Here is a 16259-nt window from a genome sequence, read left to right on the forward strand (position 1 = left end):
TTTTTTCTCTCATACAAAGTTTTTCATTTCAATACATTATATACACATGCATACACACATAATTAATATTTTTCAATAAATAATAATTTTTATATCTGCAGACACTAGAGTTTCATGTTTATGCAATCATCAGTACAGGAAGTGATAATTACTGCTGATCGTGGAACTCAAATGCAGCCAATAAAGCCAACCTCAGCTTTATGAGGCAGCCTTCTTCCCCTTGCCTCCAGAAATTAACCTTTAAATGGAAATGAAATTAAGATACTTATGTAGCCATGTAAACAGGATTGTCATAATCAACTGCCACAAGAGTATTCTATAAATGGGAAGTTTGGAATGATGCATGTATGCTAATTGGTTGCTTTTTTCTCAATCCACTAAATAAGGCTCAACTTTAATCTTCTTAAAAAGGTTTATAACTATATTTTTTCAATAAATATTAATTTTTTTGTATACCTACAGATGCAGGTGTTTCATTCTTATACAATGATTGTGTGCAAACTTGTTTGAACAATGGAATCAAATTCTACTTGAATTCCTGTGATTATAAACAAAAAAGCATAAAAGAAAATTTAAAATACAAAAATATCTCGAATGCTACCCTGATTATTTGCCCCGTAACAATCATTTATTCTATGGATTCTTGCACATTTTAAACTCCAAATATCTCTACCTACCCCTTGACATAGCAGTGGGCATACCCAAGTGCACAGAGCTTATTCCCTCCACTGGAGGCTGGGATGCAGCAGAGTATGGTTTAGGCAGAGACAAATGGAGCATATTTAACCTCAGCAGCCAGTGACTTGTGGGTCTTTCCCTGAACGTTTTGTAATATTCAATTTGACGATCTCTTCTGCACAAGTCGGGTGAATTCCAACCGTACTCATCACTGTCGACATTGAAGCACCAGCACTAAAAAAATAAAACCAAAGAAAATTTCTTTTTTTTTTTTTTAAATATTTGATTATTTTCATTTTTCAAATCAATGTTCACATCAATATTTCTGCCAATGTAACCTGAAAGCTTCTGCAGGTGCATCTTGGTTTTTTGGCTTTAATGTAATATTGTTGGGGGGTTCTGTATGACATGGATGGGTTGTATATATGATGTGTATATATATGTGATTGTTTATATAACAATTATAATATTAAAAGACAAATAACAGTCTCTGGGGTTTACATCAGCCAATGAAAAACTTACCTATTTCATCTTGGGTTTTTCTTGATTTCATGGATCCTCGGAAAAGCTGCAAATGAAAATTTGTACGACCCAAAGTCTTGATACAGCAGCTTTATTTTGGATGTTTCCCCTCATTGGAAAGCTATTTTGCTATTGACCTCTGCTTTGAGCCATTACTGTCCACCACCATTTTTCTTCCTCTGACTACTGACCACATCTGCTAACTCTCTGATTTCCAACTCTTGACTAACTGATGTGTCTTTCAAGCTCTCTCATTACATCATTAACTCCACGTGTCCAAAGACAGAAATTGAATCATCTACCATCATCACGCATCTTGTTTATGTTCTAACATTCTTTTCTATAAAAACATATTTTTATTCATCTAAAATTCCTTTTTGTTATTGTTTATAGAATCTAGTCAAGTTAAATACCCATCTACTTAGTTGAATGACAGATTTGCAGCATCAGATCCTTGCCTGGCCCAACCAAAACACATAATATTCATTAACGTGGTTCTTTACTGAGAGCTGTAAAGGATCCAACCTGGCTGAAGAGGTGCATTAACTAATAGCTCTCCAGAAAACCAACTCCCTGCATCAAATGCTCAACTCCCTTTCACTTCTCTTCCTCCTCCAAGTTCTGACTGTCGTCCAACCCATTTCCTGAAATTTTTTCACCCTTGAGTGGCCATTTTTCAGAGGTTGGCTGCTGGAAACGCACACTGAAGATAACATGTAACTAGTCTCTGATTTCTGGGCTCACCCGTAGATAACCCTAGACATTATTCGTCTCACAAAGCTGTTCCTGGTGGAGCTCTTCCTACTCAATGAGGATCTTATTTTCTTCAAAGAGAATATCTCTTGGGTGGTCTGACTCTGGCTAGGTATTTTCAGTTTTCTGTTCCCTCAACAACTGCATGCTTACCATTCACATGCACCATTATAAACACGCTGCACAGCGCACATCTACAATGGTTACCAACATCGATAGCAAAGGTAATGCAATGGAAGCAACACAAATCAAAATAAAAATATTGCCTTAATGAATGAAATCATTTCTAAAAAAATCTGTTGCATTTCTGATTCAGAATGATCTGGCCAGTTTGAAAGTCACTTTCTTAAAAGCCGTCCACCACATGTCAGCATGTGAAACAAATGTTAAACTAATGATAATGACGATGGTTACTACTCAACAATAAATTACCATCCCTATTGCACTGCAAATGACATTTAAGGAATTATAAATAAAAACATAAAACTATTGGTGATGGGACGATTCTAATATTTGGACAATGTAGAGAATAAGGACCCAACTGGCTCCACTACAAAGAAAGAAAAAAAGGGACACATTTAGGTTGATACTGGTTTGGCCTTGACTACTGCACACACATTGGCTCTGTAAACAAATATTATGGCAAGGAAACTTTAAAAATAAAATACATAACTCGTTTTTATTATTATTTAAAAAAAAAAAAAGAAGATAAATCTAAAGTTTGTTTTAAAAATTTTATTGTCGTGATATAATAATATAACTCATTTTAATTATTATTTAAAAAAAAAAAAAAGCAATCCAAAGTTTGATTTTAAGTTTTCTTGCCACAATATTTGTTTACAAAGCCAATGTGTGTGCGAAGGTCAAGGTCAAATCAGTGTCGACCGAAATGTGTCCCTTTTTTCTTTTTTCGTAGTGAAGTCGTTTGGGATCCTTATTCTCTACTTGATCCCAATATATTTCCCAATTTCAATACAATTACTAATAACATACTAAATTACCAATTCTTTATAAACCTCTACATATTTAACTATAAAATTGTTATTTTTTTCCCCAATTACCATAAAAACACATTATATATGTTTTTATTTTTTTAAACGTAAAAAACACACTTGTGGCAGTGGAGCTATAGATTTTAATTTTACTGGTAATTTAAAATCAATAAATATTCATTATTACTATCAGCAGTTGAAAATTTTGTTTTAAACAAAATCAAATAAAAAAAGATAATTAAAAGGAATCGTTTTTGGCATCAGAAAATAGCCACATATTTTCCCCCCGATTCTAATTTTTTTGCTTCATGATTCCTATTAATCATCCGAACACTATTTATATTGCTGCAATGTGACAGAGGTTGGAGCTTGGCTGACAGTGCAGAACCTATTAGATTTGTGACTCATTTTTGGACTGTGTCTAAGATGGAGAGACAAGTTCTTGATGAGTCGTTCCATATAAGTTATCAAATTTACCAAATTTTCATTACTAATGATTGCTATATTGTCCAATTTCTACTGTACACTCTTTAACCCTTATCCTTGAGTGGCCTCTTGGCCTTGATAATGTGGTGATGCCTATGTAAAAAAAAAAAAAAAAAAAAAAAAAAAGTGGTGGATGCACCAACCCAATTGTGGAAACAATATTCGATGTATGAGTGCATCGTGGATTTAGAGAGATAATTATAGAAGGCATCTCACTGCAGAAACAATCCTCTGTATAAGAGCCAGGTATGCCCTAAAATGGAGCACTGTTAAAACATCTGGGCAGCAGCTGCTCGGTGTGCTCTATCCAACCTTCATAGAGTTCAAAATCGGCTTTGGAACCGAGTAGGTAATGCTCTTTTCTCTTCCCTGCAATCTCTTTCCCACAGAAGAGACTTAGTGAGCATGTCTCTGCTCTATTGTTATTTTCATAGCAAGCAGTTAACTGAATTCCAATCTATGGTCCCTCCTTACCAAACTTTCACAAAAAACTCGACTAGCTACAACCACTATATACAATTTCCCCCACTCTCTGTGCCTAAATCTAAATGTAGATTTCATGAACAAAGCTTATTTCCCAGAACTGCTCACCTGTGGAAAACTGTTCCACTAACCTGCTTCCCAGCTGAATACAACATAGTAGCCTTGAAATCCAATATAAACAAGTTCTTGTTGAGTCGTCCCCATAAATAATCAAATTCTACCCAATTTACATAATTAACGATTACTACACTACCACCTCACATTAATTGACCTTTATTTTCGAGTGGCCTTTGGGTCTTGATAAGTAGTGACACCAAAGTAAAAAAAAAAAAAAATAACTTTCAAGCATTGTAGAAAGATCCCACCTTTTTTTGCAGCAGCCTTGGCAATTTCCTCAATATATTTGTTCCAACCCATGACTATTCCTACAAATGACATTTAAGGAAGAATAAAAACAAAAACTATTTACCGAAAGGCAGTTGCAAATCCTTGAATTACTTCACCAGCATTTGGACCCAAATAATGAAGACCGACAAGTTTTTTTGGTCCTTCTCTCATGCAAATAAACTGAAATAAAAAAGATGAAAGAAAAGTGTGATCAATGGGCAAACAGATCAATGGACAAACAGATATACTTTATTTTGATATTAGTAATATGTTTACTTTTAACTTGCTTCCTTTTTTTTTAGAATTATGGGTCCTCCAGAACCAAATTACAATATTTATTAAATATTAAATTCTTTTTAAAAGCCAATACATAGTAAAAACAAAATAAATTATTTTCTATTGTTAGAATAATCTATATATCTATAAAAGTGAACGTGTCTGTCTGTGTACATTTTCCTATGCAATAACTCTGTCAATTTTCAGTCTACAGACTGGAAATTTGATATACAGGGTACTGAGATTTGGGAAAATCTTTGTAATCCATTTTTGGCTAGAAATTTGGCTGTTAAGAGGTCAAAGTTCAACGATTTGACCTTTGAGAACTCTACCAAACAATTTTGGGTCTAAACACTTGAAATTTTAGATATAGGTTCCTTGGACATGGATCTAACTTAATAACTTGATTTGAGCCCAAAACAATAAATGTTCAGGGGTCATAATAGGGGTCAAAGTTTTAAAAAATTTCACCTCTGCGGTCTCTAGCAAATTACAGACAATTTCTGGTCTAAACATTTGAAATTTTACACAAAGGGTATTCTTTTTAATTGGTTTGGGTCGAAAATTTTTAGCTACCAATATATAAATGTATGCATGTATGTATGTATGTTTTCATGTTTGCCTAAAACTTTCGACAGAGGCGACGGATTTTTACAAGATCAGTATCATTTTGAAGTTCGACTTTTCAGACGACAAATATCGAAAAATTGGTTAAAACATTAATCTCTTCACCTTCAACAGGGCACTTTTCTAGGGGGGGGAGGGGGTCGTTTTTTTTTCGCCGATATTTTTGAAAGTCATCCTCTCCTTTCGATTGTCTAGCCTTAATTCAAACCTATGTTACTTCCGGTTTGGCAGTGGTTGTAACAGCAAAGATATCAGGGTTTTTTTTCGTTCTTTTCCTCCTTCGCAGTACAGGTTCGAGCCTGCCTTCCTACTACCACTTTTTTTTTTTTTTTTTTTTTTGCTCAACATACACATCCAAACACCCAGGCAATGCCGGGCTGAAATGCTAGTTTCTAATAAAACTAATAATGTACATTGTATTATCACTTACATTCGAATTCAATTTTTTACATGAATCTATAATGCCATTCAAAAAGCCATAATTATTTTGTAATGGTAATATTTTAAGCTCTATTTATAAGAAACTCTAAATAGCCTCACTGGCAGAACCTCAGACTGAAGATCTCAAAGATTAAGTTTCAATTTTAGCTCATGGCATCCACTATTTACTAGGAGTTTATTATTTATTATTAATGAAATATTTTCCATTTGTAAAAGATCTGTGATATTTCGAAGCGAGATAAATTCTACAATGTATTTATGACCTTAAATGAAATTCTAACAGAAAAATTATGATGGACATACAGACCAAATCTCTTTTTATCTATATATATAAAAGCGAAAATGTGTGTATGTATGTGTGTTTGTATGTCCGCTAAAAACTTTTGATATATAAAAAAAAAAAAAAAAAAAAGACAACGAAAATTCGCAAACTCGGTATCATATTGAAGCCCCATCCTTCGCCCGAAAAATATCCAAAAATTGGCCAAAAACGTTAATTTTTTTCACCTTGAACTCGACAATTTTCGACGATGGTGGTGGTGGTGGTGGGGGGGGGTCAACAAAAACGGTCCTCTTATGACGACGACCAGTTCTACGCATGCGTCAGATGACGTCATGACCTGATTTTCTTTAAATAATTGAAGAACTGACTAAATTTCATGTACGTCACGTTAGCTCAGTTGGTAAGTGCGTTGGCTCATTATATAAACGTTTTGGGTTCGAATCGTGGTGTGAGATGTTTTTTTTTCTTTTTTTTTTTAAATTTAAATATTGAACCAGTGTTATTTAAGCCATTTTTCACATAACATTCATTTTTCTGTTTTTTTTTTACTTCGTACCCACCGATTTTTTAAATTTTAATATCGAAACAGGCTTATTCAAGCCATTTTTCACATGTTTTTTTGGGGGGTTTTAACGTTCGTTTTTCTGTTTTCTTTTTTCGATTTTTACATTTAACATCGTTCGTTTGCCTTACGTTAGTTTTTTTTTGTTTTTTCGATGTTTTGATTACTCCCCCCCACCCCGCTTAAGTTTTAACATTCATTTTTATGTTTTCTTTTTTTACTTCGCTTATAACAAACAAACCTGAACATTGACCTCATTTGCTGAATAGCTATTGCTTATATTGTCCCCGTCGTAACGCTCTACGACTTCCGTGCGGGCACCTGTCAATTTGGTTCTTATTTAAATAAATTCAAACATCTTTCAGTAACTCATTCTGGCTGGCCGAACGGTTCATGTTTTTTTCACATTTTATTTTCAAATTTTGCCTCAGGGCTTTGGGTTTGATCCTACCCCCCGCCCCAGTTTCTTTTTTATTTAAGAGCACACACACCTCCAAACACCTGGACAAAGCCGGGTACCCCCGCTAGTCTATATTTATAAAAGGCAAAATGTGTGTGACCATTTCATGTATGTCTCGCAAAGGCTTTTTTCGCCAACGCTCCCGGGGGGGTTTACTATCGCCTAGAACTGTTTATATACCCCCTAGATAATAATATCGAAGATTTGGGAACACGCGTTGAGTCTAGATTTATTTATGTCGACTTTGATGAGATTCACGCTATTTCGCCGTGTCACCTGTTTATGCTGCTTTTTAGTATAAATTTTTTTTTTTTTTTACACAGTGATCACCACTTATCAAGGCCCGGAAGCCACTCAGGGATAAGGGTTATTGCCAGTACATTACGTTAGTGTGGAGATTTGATGAAGTGTTTACTTAAGGGACTTAAGCGACTAAATTCAAACGTGAAGTCGTTCTCGGCTTTCATGTGCCGAAACATCCAGAAAGTAATCAGCTTTTGATCAATGCGATGGAAACCTTATATCAGACAATTGCTTTCATATGGACACCTCTATTTTTTATCGGGAATTGGTTTTCTACTCAACATCTTGGGTTGAAAACTAAGCCAAAACAAAGGTCACTGTGTGATTGATGTTTGGCCTAATTCATTGTTTTTTTTTTTTTTTTTTTGCTTTTGGTTTTTCAAACACACTGGTTTTTATAATATTTAAACAGGGTAATCATTTTACCCCCCCCCCCCGCCACATACACACACAGAGGGGAAACAAAGACTGTCTCGCAGTAAATAAAAAAATGCAACGTCATCGTAACTCTCCCATGATGACCTCATTAACCGAACACCTGTCAATCAAACCTCTTTGACTTTATAACCCTTAATTTAACATGCTTCTCAATTCATCTGTCTTCATGGCCTAGAGGGTTAAGTGGTTGGATTTTTTTTCCTTCCGTTTTCATCTTCGCGTCAAGGGTTCGGGGTTCAATTCTGCCTTCCTACTAAAACTTTTTTTTTCTTTTAACGTTTTTCTTTTTTTTTAACACACACACCTCCAAACACCCGGGCAACGCAGAGTACCCCCCGCTAGTTTTATATAAAATACAGATTTTTTTCCCTATAAAAAATTATTTTTTATCCCAAAGGAATTGGGATGACTGTATAAATGAATATAGTTATATTCCTTCTTTAAAGATGGCGGCCAATGGAAATTAATTCCAAGACAGACAAAGTATTTTCTGGTAAAAATTAAATTAAATAACATTTTATTTTTCTTAACAACATGCTGCAATAATTCACAAAAAAAAATCAGAATTATTTTGTGAAAAAGGAAGTTATTGATGACAAAGAAATGAGAAATAGACTGACTGTTTAACAATGATGGGGGCATTTTTTGGGGTAGCCCAAGCTCTCCACATTCAGAGACTTTTCTACCCAACCTTTTTTGATGCATTGTTGAAACATGGTGGAAGAATGCTGCTCCTCACTCAACTAAAGTTGATAGATGTTTCTAAAATTTCAGTCATATCAAAACAAGCAAGGTTGACAAAAGGTCAAATCCACTCGGCCAGCACCAGAATTTGCAAAACAACGACAACATTTCAGTCTCATTGTTTTCAATATCCTTCTTTCTCTCTTTTTTAAATATCTTCCTCTTTGTTTGTTTTAATCTTTCTCTTTATTTTCAATCTACCTTTCTCTGTCTTTGCTTTTAATCTATCTTTCTCTCTCTTTGCTTTTAATCTACCTATCTTTCTCTCTCTGTTTTTAATCTATATATCTTTCTTTCTCTTTTTCTCTTGTTTTCATTATCACGAGATACGTTGGGAAGCCATACAAGACAGCATCCAAAAAGGAAGTGCAACTTGCTGTGTACAGTTGCATGCTAATTCAACACTCAAGTTCAAAAAATGCTTCTTCAAATATTAGATGAAATATTTTTTTATAAAACGTGTGTTGTTCATTTATTTCATACAGTGCTCAATTTCAAAAGAACGATCCCTGCCAGTAATGATGTCGAGAATTCTAAAGAGACGACCTGTCAAGAAGATGTAGCCGATATCATATCAACCCCTTAATCTAAAGGATATGTGCCCATTTGTATTGTCTGTGTCTATCATTTAGACCCTGGGAAACAGGTTGAATATAACAGCCCTTCAAGAGACATCTCCATAACAAAGACACACTGTAAACAATCGGGTTATTTAAAACTACAGTTAATCAATTTACTTGATTTTTGGAATATGATATTTTTGTCATGGTTGCATACAGCATATGGATTTTTCTTTATTTTTGATTTTATTACAGACGGCATATGTAGCTGATATATTAACGCTCTAAAGGAGATGTGCTCATCGTATCATCCATGTCTATCATTTCGACTCTGGAAAGTTACTCTCCCTAGTAAACAATACAGTTTACTTTATATTGTTTAAAGTTAGCAGAAGGAAAGGAGAAAAAGGGGTTTAACAGACCAAACAAACAGAAGTCTTACCGTGCGTGTGTCGGGCGAGGTTGGGCAAAAGAGAGAGAGAGAAACCATAGTTTTAAAAGGTGTGCTCTGGTGGAAGTCACATGAAATCACGCAGGAGACGTATAAAAGGAGTTGACAGGTTAGGTCAGTGAGAGGTGGACAGATGAAGGTTGGTGTTAGTGGTGATCTCCAACGCGGCGGTTGTTGGCTTGCAAAGAAAAATTCTTTTTTTTATTTCTTTAATTTTGTTGTCCTAAACCAGGAACACTTCACTTTATATATTAAAAACTATAGTTGATCAATTTATATGGTTTTTGGAATATGATATTTTTGTCACAGGTCCATACATCATACAGGTTTTTCTTTATTTTTGATTTTTTAATATAGTGGGAATTGTGAATGAGAATCCTTAAATGAAATTTTATTTTTCTTAACAACATACTACAACTGTTATATATGGAATGGAACAGACCATAGTAATTAAATAAAGGCGTTTAATAAATTTGGAAATAATATTAAAGGAAAAGGCTAGAATCGAACCCAGTATTCAAAAGTTAAAAGTGAATACATAATGCAATGTCAGGAATTTATTGAATTGACCATTGTGTTTAGAAATAACTAAATAATGATACAAGTAGTAGGTCTGATATTGGACAATGTAAATTAAGGAATGTCTTTGTTTTTCCAAAAACATGTTGGACATATGATATGTAAATCCACGTGAGGAGAGCACATGTTTGAGCACGTTTCTGACATCACAAAGAAAGATAGATTTAAGAGGGTTCGAGTCATAGATCACAGAGAGCAGTACAAACAGATCAGTCATGGTCGAGTTGTGAAGGAGGAGAGTTAGCTAAGCCCCTTTCAGAAGTGAAAGAAAGGGAAGAACGACAATCTAGAAATCAGAAAGGCAATTAAATTCCTGATCATCATTTCCTCCGGATGGAATAAAGATCATCATATTTATAAGTCTTTGTCATCTTTCAACCTTGAAAGGTAATGTGAGTTTCTTTATCATATTTGTAAAAGAACTTAATATGAAACACCCTCCTTCCAAAGTGTAACTGAGTCTCCCTCCTCCAAAGTGTTGTCTATCATTACATCTCTTTTCACATTCATGCTTTCTAAGAATTATATGAAACACCTTCCTTCAATAATGAATTTGAATCTCCTATATGTTATACAAACTGTTTCTCTTTATATCAAGCTCCTATCATAAATATGAACGGTGTGTAATCTAATTGTCTCATCGTCGTCCCTGTTATATGAATGCCTTGTCCCTGCTACGCAACACAACGATGCACAAGAAAACACTGAACTAAATTTTATTCTTCTTAACAACATACTACAATGACACACAAGAAAACTGACAAACCAGATTTTGTAATAAAAAAGTTATCAATAACAAAGAAATATTAAATAGATTTTAAAGAATTCTAAACACAACTAATTTGATGAATCAGCATCAATTTCAAAAGTGAAAACAAAAAAATGGTTAAAATAATTTTATTACCTTTATGTAACATTGAGACGCATCTCTTTGAGGCACTGTGAATTCCAAAGGCTTGTAATATGAATGGTAAACCTGAATTGAAATTAAGAGGAAAATTTTATAAAAAAAAAAAGAAGAAAACTTTCATTTGGATTATTAGCACTACTGTTCTCATCTTAAGTTTTATTTGCACAATGTTTTGTCTGTTGTAACCTTTGAGTTTCTTCAAGCCCGTGATGTAACGAATAAAGTACTAGGTAAAATACAATTGTAAGTGACTCTTCTGGAGGTTGAAGGTTCAATCCTTAGTGTGGGTGATACAAAGAATACAACTGCAACTTACTAAAGATTTCTACCTGGTCATGGCTGATTGAATGTGGATTAAATAAAAGTCTTCAATTGAAAGCTATGTTTAATTTCAGAAGAGATTCCGATGGGTATCTATTCTGTACAAGTCCTGGAGATGAAGAATTTTCAGTGGGTAGCTGTTCTGTACAGGTCCTGGACTTTATAATTTTGCAGACAAAGAGCAAAAGATCCTTCTTATGTTGACACAAAAAAATTATGTGCTGGAATGGTAAAAGATCCAATATTTTTATGGAACAATTCTGGTTTCTGATTGGTTGATAGAAAAACGTGGTTCAATTTGATTCATCAGTTCCTATTGATAGTGTCTATAAGTAGAACCTCCCAACTTTCAGTGATCATACCTTATTATTATAGCAAAAATATTAACAAATAAGGGTTTCATTTGAAATTCTGTGCAGAACAAATGAAAACAGTATTCAAAGAATCCAAATAATCATCATTATGTCAAAAATTTAGAAAAACTTCCATTCTCATTAAAACTTTCATTCATTTGTAGTGATCATACCTTATTATTATAGCAAAAATATTAACAAATAAGGGTTTCATTTGAAAATGGTTTCATTCAAGAATCCAAATAATCATCATTGTCTCAAAAATTTAGAAAAACTTCCATTCCCATTAAAACTTCCATTCCCATTAAAACCTTCCACTCTCATTAAACGCTTTTCAATTAAAATTTAGTCATCAAACATAAAATAAAGATTTTTCAGTCAATTTTTGAACTTTTATTGTATTTTTGTTTCAAGGTTTTTTTTTTTACTAAGGAGTCACTGCTTATCAAAGGTGAAGGGCCAATCAAAGATACCGGTTAAAGAGTATCGAATAGGCTATAAGACACCATCAATGATTGGAAATGATGGAATTTTGATTATATAAGGAGACGGCTCTACAAGAACTTGCTTACATTAGATTAAAAACAACCATGCTATAGTCAACTAGGAAGCAGACTCACGGTAATGTGTTTCTAGGAAAGAAATTTTCCTCATGGAATTTTTGTTACTTTTAGGCAGTAATAGAAAGTAACGTAAAAATAATTATTGTAGCTAGAAAGTAATTGTTTTGAATGTTTTGTAGAAGGAGGATCATAGATTGAAGCTCAGTCGAGAACTTGTCATGAAAATAACGATAGAGCAGAGAGAGAGTTTTGTATTCTTTCGAGGTAGGAAATGGTATTTTTAGCAGCTCCTCCCCAGATGTGGCAACAGTTCTCCATCTTAGGATGTATTTGACTCGTACACAAGTAGAGAATTACATTGGGAGTGAGATACTTTCTGGAGCAGTGGAATGATCCAACCATATTTCCAGTAGCTGTAAATCTTTAATTTCAGGTCATGAGTGAGGATCGGTTCCAGAAGTTTGTCAAAGCAAGAGCTGTTCATTTCAATTTGTTATTGAATATTTCACAATGTATCAAAAATACTCAGGTTTCGATTACCTCGATGCCATCTTCTCCATATTTGTGAAGAGCCGATTCTTCTGACAATCCAACACAGCCATATTCCAAAGGCGTAAACACTGTCGTGCCAACCTGAAAAAAAAATTTACAAAGATTAAAATTTTTCTTTTAACTCCCCTTCACCCCAAACAAGGCATATCGCTATTTAGATGTCAGGGGCCAACTAATTAGGCCCTTGCCAAAGAAAGATTAATAAGATGTTGGTTTATGTTACATTTGAACTTCTGCACATCAGTACAGTCAGGAAAGCAGGTAGCTGGAAGGGAATTCCAAAGTCTAGCTGTTCAAGGAAAAAAGCTATTAGAGTAGAAAGCTTTCTGGCATTTAGGCACCAAAATAGTCAAGGGGTAAGGTTTTGTTGCTAAATGGGTTTATCTGGGATATGTACGTTGAGGGGGCACAAGTGCAACAGGTTCGCAATGTATTCTATTTGTTTCAGTTCATATTTCTCATGAATGTTAAGCCTGGGAGTTTGAAGGAAGAATTCTCAAGTACGTTGTTATTTGTCATGGATATCGATGGTAGGGGAGGTTTCTTGTAATTGTCAAGAAGAGCCGCTTAGTTTTGCATTAAATGTCAGCATCCATTTACGGCCGCATTTCACTACGATCTGGAGGTCATTTTCTAAGGATTAATTTATTGTCTTGTGCATGTTATAGAGCAACAATGATAAAATTAGATGAAAATTCACATCAACATTTGATGAAGACATTTTTACTAAAACCACATCACTAGATTCTACATGGTGAAACGATAAAATTGTTGTCCTAAAGAAAACAACACTACAACTTTATTTTAAAAACTTTTATTGAAAAAATCAATTCAAATAACTTGATTATGTAGTAGAACTGGTATCTATTCAATGTAGCCACCTTCAACCTCAGTACGGGCCCGAAACTGAGAGCATGCTATTTCTACAAGCGCTGGTGGGTGCGTGACAAATACTTGGCGGGTGGTAATGATCAGGCTGGCTTTGGTGTTGTGGAAAATCATGTTAGTGATGTTCTTGACGTGTGACAAAACAAGGTAGTCCAGTGGGTTCAGGTCGGGGAAGGAGGGGAGAGGTCAGTGGGAGAAGGATACAACGTCATAACACTCCTTCTGAAGCCAAGCCTGAGTCTCTTTGGACTTGTGGGATGGTACCGAGTCCTGCTGCCACATCCAGGATCTGCCAGCAATCAGCTGATTGCACCAGGGTATCACCATACTCTTCAGCACATCCAGGTACACTTTGGTGTTGACTTTCAAGCCAACTACAAAGATGTGAGGTGGTATGATGTGGCCCTCACTTGAAACCACACAAAAGACCATAATCATGGTTGGAAACTTTGTTTTCATCACTCTTGGCACGTCTCACTTATTCATGGCAATCCAGTGATGCATTTTCAGGGTGTTGGCAATGGTCCTGTTGTCATAACTTGGATCGGTAGAGAGCAAGAGTTGTATAACGGTGCATCTTTGGTCTCGCTCATTGAAAACCGTGTCGCTTTCAGACATGATAGAAAGCTCCTATTGCTCTCGGGATTTATACACAACTGACAAACTAGTAGATGGCGTGCAACAAAAAAAGGAAACCGGTTTTCATCAAACAGAAATGGAATCATGTTGTTTGTTTTCTAGGGCGACAATTTTATCGTTCCACTCCGTACACTAAAAATGATTTGAAAATTATATATCCATTAACCCTTTATTTTCTAATGTTTCTTTTTTTAGCTTTAATTTTTATTCCATTAGTGAAGAAAATCATCATGCACAAACAAATCCTGGTGTTAGTAATTCAAGCTGAAGATTAAAATTCTTTTTTATGGAAATTGCTCCAGCTAATGCATGAAGCCATTTGATGTAAGGAACTAAAAAATATCACTTCAAGGTCAAAAACAACAAGAGTTGTTATATATTTGCTGCAGTCAATCATTAAATGATGTTTTTCAGTCTCTATAATTTCTAACAATCAACCTTTGTCATCGTCCTGATATATACACTTGGCAGCGTAATGAAAACACACACAGCTGGTTATAAAAATATTTTTTTTATTCAAAATAACCTTTTCGGTTTTCATATAACAGTTTTAACATTAGTGACAGCATGCGGGGTGGGAATAGTGCGTACTAGAAAAGTGTGTTGCTTAGCTCAGCTGTCCTTGTCTGCCATCACCCATACAGTATCAAACATGGAATCGCACGCTGCTTACAACATCAAGCAAAGACAATAAGTAGCGACACCATTACATGCCACCAAGAAATGGTCAGGTTGAAGAATACCCTCCATCGTAACAACTACCCCAATAGCATACTATCCACCAGACGTGTTAATAGTATAAGAGAGGAGAATGAAACCCAAAAACCTCCAACGGTCTGCCTACCATACATACGAGGCATCTCCGAAAAGATTCAGAGAATATGTGCCCCCTACAACATCAGGACGGTATTCAAGAGCGAGTCAACACTCAGACGACACCTGGTACGAGTGAAGCCCCGCATGGAGGAGAACATGACCAAGAACTGCATATACTCCATCCCATGCAGTTGCAGAAAGGTTTACAAGGGTGAAACATGCCGCCCCCTTAAAGTAAGGGTGGAGGAACACCGAAAAGCGGTAACTAAAGGGGAGACGGAAAAATCGGTTATAGTCAACCATGTCTGGATGGAGAGGGGGGGGGGACCATCGCCCCCTATGGGATGAAGTAAAAATAATAAACAGAGAGACCCACTGGAAAGTGAGAAAACTTAAAGAAACAGCTCACATGCTCGGACATAACAACCTACTGAGCAAACCAAGCATAGAGCTGAATGCAATTTGGACACCTCTGATAGAGAGAAAATCTTGAATAACAACATAGGTTTAACATTAACAAAAACAAACTAAGAACTGACATATGGTCCTAGTCGTTGTATCAAAGTTTACAGTTACCCAAAGGTTCTGAGTTCAATCCTGAATGAAGGCAGTGAAAAGTTACATTCAAAACAGAGAATCAGCAACTATGTCCCAGAACCTAGCTAGAGTCCGAACACAGTACCCCCGTAATAATAATAAAGTGTTGAGTTCGAGACTCCTAACAAACAGTTCCCCAGTTCGATATAAAACACCTGATGAAGGCCGGAGGGCAAAACGGCCGAAACGTTGTGACTATAACAACCAAGATGAGGAAGTCAGTCCGACAATCTCATTCATTATGCACATTTGAGAAATGAAACCAGAGATATTACAGCATTATTTGTCTGGTCTGGGAAGCAGCACAGCCTCATACAATTGTTGATCATGCATGACATTGTGTGGCTTCACATGGTTTACTAAATCGGTTTTAGACAGAAGAAATCAGATTGTGCATTATATATATATATATATATATATATATATATATATAATTTTCCAATGTTTATGAGTAGTTTGTAGCAGAAACAAATAGAACTCTTTTCTTGTGCGTCAGTGCCTCCCCTGACTGTGCGATATGGCACATACTGACCAATCAGAGACATAGCGCAGGGATCTTCCTTATCCCCTTAAGGAACTATAACTGCTTCCATCC

The 16259-nt window shown here is 35.3% G+C and overlaps 1 protein-coding gene across 1 annotated transcript in view; it reads right to left on the reverse strand.

The window, feature by feature from the left end:
* The window catches only part of LOC145256371 (thioredoxin reductase 2, mitochondrial-like), an 80651-nt gene continuing 64392 nt past the window's right edge, over positions 1 to 16259 (reverse strand). Inside the window, exons 14-17 of the mRNA XM_080115197.1 lie at positions 12713 to 12805; positions 10930 to 11001; positions 4384 to 4481; positions 1 to 912 (exon numbers count right to left, since the gene is read on the reverse strand). Coding sequence (XP_079971323.1) covers positions 789 to 912; positions 4384 to 4481; positions 10930 to 11001; positions 12713 to 12805 — 387 coding nt within the window. The 3' untranslated portion in view covers positions 1 to 788. The remainder of the gene's footprint in view (positions 913 to 4383; positions 4482 to 10929; positions 11002 to 12712; positions 12806 to 16259) is intronic.

The sequence above is a fragment of the Euprymna scolopes genome, chromosome 32 (assembly GCF_053919585.1).
Source record: "Euprymna scolopes isolate OS-2025 chromosome 32, ASM5391958v1, whole genome shotgun sequence".
NCBI lineage: Eukaryota > Metazoa > Mollusca > Cephalopoda > Sepiida > Sepiolidae > Euprymna > Euprymna scolopes.